Raw genomic sequence first — 6,062 nt, forward strand, 5'->3', positions numbered from 1 at the left:
CAAACTCAGAAATCCGTCTGCCTCTGCCTCCCAAGTGCTGGGATTAAAGGCGTGTGCCACCACCGCCCTGCACCAACCTACTTTTTTAAAGTTACCCCAGAAGAGAAAAGAGATGGCTGCTCTTGTAGAGGACCTGTGTTGAACTCAGAGCACCAGGATGACGGCTCACATTCCATCTGTAACTCCATTTTCAAGGACATGATACCCTCTTCTGTCTTTTATAGCACCAGCATACAAGTGGTGCACAGACATGCATGCAGGCAGAATACCCATGCACATACAAGTTTAAACTTTCCCAGGTGATGCACATGGCTCCCTAAGAAGGTCTCAGTAGACAAGACATTCCTGGTGGGAAGAATGAGAGGATGTAAAGAATGTGAAGGAAAGGAAAAGAACTTCCTTGAGCTAGGCCTTTTCATGGAGGACAGAATTCTGGGGTGCAAGGACAGGCTGCAGGGGCAGGAATGAGATGGGTACTGCATCACACATTTATAATCCCAGCACTTGGCTGGCTGAGGCAGGAGTACCACTGTGACTTAAAAACCTGTCTGGGGTATCTGGTGAGTTCCATTTCACTAAGTCTACACAGTGAGACCTTGTCTCAAGTCAACAGCAGTGACGCAAGAGCTAGTTGGATAGACCGTGAGATAGGATGTCCACCTTTGGTGACGCCAACCTGAGGCCTCTTCTGGCACTAGACAGCTGCTGCTAGCTTGGAGTGCTGAGGGGTGACCACAGCAGCAGCTGACAGGCCTAAATGGGAAGTGACATTTGCTCTTAGAAAGGTTTCTTGAAATTATTTTAATTATTGGAATGATTTAATTTAATTATTGGAGTTATTGGAAGTCATAGTGTTTATATTGTCGATTCATTTTGCTGAGCTTTTACACATCCCATCAATCTTTAAGCTGATTGCTTGAGGTTTTCTAGTCACAAGTGACCATATTGTTTAGTTCCTGTGATTATATTAATATACTCTGTCTTAGTGATAAAGTAAAACAAGAAGGCCTCTGGTTACCCTCATTTTAAAAGAAATAACCATTTCCCCCCATTGGTATATTGATTATTTAAGAGTTGTTTTATCCTCTTCTTACTAATAAATAACTACTTCAATATTACCTTCTCCATACAATTGCTGTTACTATGAACACAAAGGTTGTTGGATACTCAGTATGGCCCTTTTGCTCTCCACAGGTCCTTGGGTGTAACACTTTGGGAACTCTTCAACAATGCTGCCCAGCCTTATGCAAACCTTTCTGACCTGGATGTCCTCAATCAAGTCATTAGAGAGAGGGACATAAAACTCCCGAAGCCCCAGCTGGAGCAGCCTTACTCGGATAGATGGTTGGTAGCTTCCATTCTGATTTGTAATCTTCAAAAACAAGAACGAGTACTGGGGAAGGAGATGGCTTGTAACAAGAGGACCTGAATTCAAACCCCCAGCTATTTTGTAAAAAGCTGAGTGTGGTAGTGTGTACCTGTCATCCCAGTACTGGAGAGGTGGAGACAGGAATATCTTTGAGGCCTGATGGTCTAGCTGGGTCATCCTCACTGAATCAATAAACTCCAGGTTCAGTCTCACACTCACACACACACACACCTCGAGTGCGTACATATATTCATATGACCCTTATTTTTAGACAGTAGATGTTCTGAAATGTAGTCATTTTTACATTATTCATGACTAATTTTAGAAGTGTCATCTCTGCATTAGCCTGTCTTATTGAAACCTACACTTTCATGTACACACACAATTAAAAAGGAAATCTTCCAGGACAGCCAGGACTATACAGAGAAACCCTGTCTCGAAAAACCAAAAAAAAAAAAAGGAAATCTTTAAAATAATAATAATAATTTTAAAAAACAAGGCTAAGGGTGGAGGTAGCCCCATGAAGAGCTGTGGCCTAGCACTCACAAGTTTCTGGCTTCCATCCCTGATGTTTGATAGAAAGTGTTCTGATAAACACATTCCCTGCTAAATAGTTGCTAAGGGGAGAGCGTGGGGCTACCAGGATGGCTCAGTGGGTAAAAATGTTTACACTTCCAAGCCCAACAACCTGCATTTGATCCTCGGTACCACATGGTGAAGGAGAGAGCCAACTCTGCTCCAAAGGACCTCGCCACACAAGTGCCATGTGCTGTGTCCCACTCCTGACTAAATAAACAGATATTTAGAAAAAGAAGAAAAGGAACAAATGTGGCAGAAAGAACCCTTTCAGAATCAATGGTCCACACGATTGGGCTTGTCAACACCCTGCCATGGAAGAAAGGGGTGCTCATGGGCTTCCACCCCTCCTTGAATATTTATACACACACAGGATTGGTGACAGAGGAAGAGGGAGGGGCACATATACTCACAGAAATGAAAATAGAAGGGAGACTAGTTGGAAAGAATTGGGAAGGGGCAGATATATGGATCTGATCCTAATACAGTATGTGCCTGTATTCAGATGTCACTGTGAAACCCATTATTATGCATAGTTAATATATAGTTATGAAAATATTAAAAACAGGCATATCCAAACAAGAGCACAAATCGGAATTTTTTTTTTTAAAGTTTTCTGGGTGTCTTTAGAATGCTATCAAAACATTAACAATAAAAATTTAGAACAGTGCTGGACAGTGGTGGCTCATGCCTTTTTTAATCCCAGCACTTGGGAGGCAGAGGCAGGTGGATTTCTGAGTTCGAGGCCAGCCTAGTCTACAGAGTGAGTTGCAGGACAGCCAGGGCCAGCGGTGGTTGAGGTAGAAATCTTAGAGAGGAGGGCACATTGAGTTGGCTCTGAAATAAGGTTTTTTCTTACTTGACATCAGTGTGTCCCTGTTGGTTAACTTCCTCTGTGTGCCTCTCAGGTATGAAGTGTTACAGTTCTGCTGGCTGCCTCCAGACAAGAGGCCACCCGCAGAAGATGTGCACCGCCTGCTCACTTACCTGCGGATGCAGAGCCAGCGGGACTCAGAGGTAGACTTTGAACAGCAGTGGACTGCTCTCAAGCCTAACACCAATAGCAGGGATGCATCATCCAGTGCTGCCTTCCCCATCCTTGACCACTTTGCCCGGGACCGGCTGGGTCGGGAGATGGAGGAGGTCCTCACGGTGACTGAGACCAGCCAGGGCCTGAGCTTTGAATATGTGTGGGAGGCTGCTAAGCATGACCACTTTGATGAGCAAGGCCGGGGCCACCCAGATGAAGCCTTGTCTTATTCCAGTATGTTCTTCCCCGTTGAAGTGTTTGAGAATTCACTTTCAGATCCTGGCCCTGGCAAGCAAGATGACAGTGGCCAAGAGGTGCCTGTAAGGGCCCCTGGAGTGGTTCCTGTGTTTGATGCACACAACCTCTCTGTTGGAAGTGACTATTACATCCAGCTGGAAGAGAAAGGCAGTAGCAATTTGGGACTGGATTACCCACCTGCACTGCTCACAACTGAAGTGGATAATCCAGAAAGGGCTGGAGTTGAGGCACCCCATCTTACAGCCCTTAAGAACCTTGTGTCTGAGGAACCCAGTACAGAAGAGGATTTCTTCCAGAGCAGTGCTCACCCCAAAGAAGCCAGCTCTGCCGAGGACTCACATGTTGCCAGCATCCCTGGGAGCCCTTTCAACATATTTAGTGACCTTGACAAAGCAGATGACCTGCCCAGTCACCAAAAAATATTTGATCTAATGGAACTAAATGGAGTTCAAGCTGACTTTAAGCCAGCCATCTTGAGTTCAAGCCTGGATGACCCCAAGGACACCTGCCAGTCTGACAAAGAAAAGCCCCATACTCTTTTGGACCAGGACCCTCTGTGCTTATCAGAAAGTCTTTTGCACCAAGATCACTTTGATCCATTGAGTGTCCAAGAATTGTCAGAAAACTTTTTATTTCTTCAGGAGAAAAATCTACTGAAAGGCTCACTGCCTATTAAGGAGCAGGCGAACGATCTTCAAACAGAGCTTAAGAATGCAGGTTTTACCTCAGCACTGTTAGATTCACCCCAGAGAGGCTCTGTACGTTCTGAACTTGAGTTCCTGGAAAATACTCTAGACTTTCCTTTGTTGCAGGAAAACACAAGTGGACAGAATGAAGGTACAGGTGTCATACTTCAGGATGGTACCTCACCACAGGCCTCCCCAGAAGTGCAGGTACCTCTGGCCTCACTCACAGAAGGATCTCCTAATGGCCCCCCAGACTCAATTCTAAGGCCAGGAGAAACCAAATCCTTTATAGATGTCAGAGTCCCTGAGAACTCCATCTGCCTGGATCTAAGCCTCAACCCCGTGACTGGCCCAGTTGAAATTCCTGCTCCCGATGCCAAAACCCTTGATGGGGGTGATGGGCCCCCAGATGTAACTTGCCAAAGCAAGGAGGCCTTGAATCTAACCAAAAGAGACCCTATCCTCGTGAATGATATTACTGGTCAGGGTAGCATGGAGAGTTGTCTTCCAGAATTGAGACAGGATTTACAAAATCAGCCATTTCCAGAAGACCCTCTTAGTGGCAGCTTACTGGAGAAAAACTCGGAAGCTGTGGACACTTTAAATCAGCTTAATTATAAGGCTGCCCCAAAAGATACAGCCTTGGCATCTGCCCTCTCCTCAGACTCCACCAGCCAAGATAGCCTCTTAGAAGACAGTTTGTCAACACCCATCCCCACCTCAGAGCAGTCTGTGGAGACACCAGACTCCCTGGATTCAGTGGATGTCCATGAAGTATTACTTGAGTCCCTAGGTTCTCACACCCCTCAGAAACTCTTGCCCCCCGATAAGCCCGCAGACAGCGGCTATGAAACAGAGAACCTGGAGTCTCCTGAGTGGACCCTCCACCCTGCACCTGAGGGCACCGCTAACTCAGACACAGCTGCAGCAGGTGACAGTGGCCACAGCAGTTTGCCTCCCAACCCGGTCATCGTAATCTCGGATGCAGGCGATGGCCACAGGGGTGCTGAAGGTCCCCCTCAGAGCTTCACACTGGGCACCCAGAGTTCATATCGAGACTCTGCATACTTCTCAGACAATGACTCAGAGCCAGATAAAAAGCCTGAGGAGGTCCCAGGAACGTCTACCAATGCCCTGGTATTGATAAAGGGCCAGTCCTCACCTGAGCCAGTTGTCCCAGAAGAAAGCTCTGACCTCAGAGAAGGCTGCCTGGAAGCCCCACAGGACAAGCCAGATCAAAGTCAGGTGTCTGATTTGCAGAATTCTTGTCACTCAAACCTACAAGAAACATTGCAGCCCACACCAGCTGATGCTTCCAGAGAGGCATATCCTGTGGACGATGAAGCCAGCAGCCCTTTGAGTTTATTGAATTCAGAACTTAGCAGCTGCGATGACCTAGAGACACAGGAAGATCGCCCATGCACCCTGGCCTCCACAGGCACCAACACCAATGAACTCCTTGCATACACAAGTTCCACACTGGATAAATCTTTGCCCAGCCACTTCGAGGGCCCCAAGCTGAAGGAGCCAGATATCGAAGGGAAATACCTGGGCAAACTGTGTGTGTCTGGGATGCTGGACCTCTCGGAGGATGGGATGGATGCAGATGAGGAAGATGAGAACAGTGACGACTCAGATGAGGACCTGCGGGCCTTCAACTTGCACAGCCTAAGCTCTGAATCGGAAGACGACATGGAGCACCCTGTGCCCATTATCGTCAGTAATGATGATGGCAGGCACCTGCGGAGTTTGCTGAAACCCTCAGCTGCTGAGGCCATTGAGCAGCTGCCAGATGACTGGAAGAAGGAAAAGAAGGCAGTGACATTTTTTGATGATGTCACCGTTTATCTGTTTGACCAGGTATCTCTGACTTCTGTTTGTATTGTAGAGAATGTCAAGAAGGTGTGAAGCTAACTGTGGTCAGATTTGGTTTTGTTTATAAACACCCAGAATTTTATTTGTTTGTGTGTGGTGTGTATGTATGCATATTTGCATGTGTTTATGCACATGTGCTTCTATGTGGAGGACAGAGGCTGATGCTGGGTGTCTTTGTTCACTTTCCACATTATGTAGAGAGAGGCAGGTTCTCTCCCTTATACCCCAAATTCACTGATTCAGCTCATCTTAGCCAGCTTGCTCTGGG

At 46.7% G+C, this 6,062-nt stretch overlaps 1 protein-coding gene across 3 annotated transcripts in view; it reads left to right on the forward strand.

Moving 5' to 3' along the window:
* The window catches only part of Lmtk2 (lemur tyrosine kinase 2), a 94,353-nt gene that overhangs the window by 76,297 nt on the left and 11,994 nt on the right, over positions 1 to 6,062 (forward strand). For all 3 annotated transcript variants that reach the window (XM_031338661.1, XM_031338662.1, XM_031338663.1), the window contains exons 10-11: positions 1,195 to 1,344; positions 2,854 to 5,779. In XM_031338661.1, the coding sequence (XP_031194521.1) occupies positions 1,195 to 1,344; positions 2,854 to 5,779 (3,076 nt within the window). The remainder of the gene's footprint in view (positions 1 to 1,194; positions 1,345 to 2,853; positions 5,780 to 6,062) is intronic.

Source organism: Mastomys coucha, unplaced genomic scaffold (assembly GCF_008632895.1).
Source record: "Mastomys coucha isolate ucsf_1 unplaced genomic scaffold, UCSF_Mcou_1 pScaffold22, whole genome shotgun sequence".
In the NCBI taxonomy this organism is placed as follows: Eukaryota; Metazoa; Chordata; class Mammalia; order Rodentia; family Muridae; genus Mastomys; species Mastomys coucha.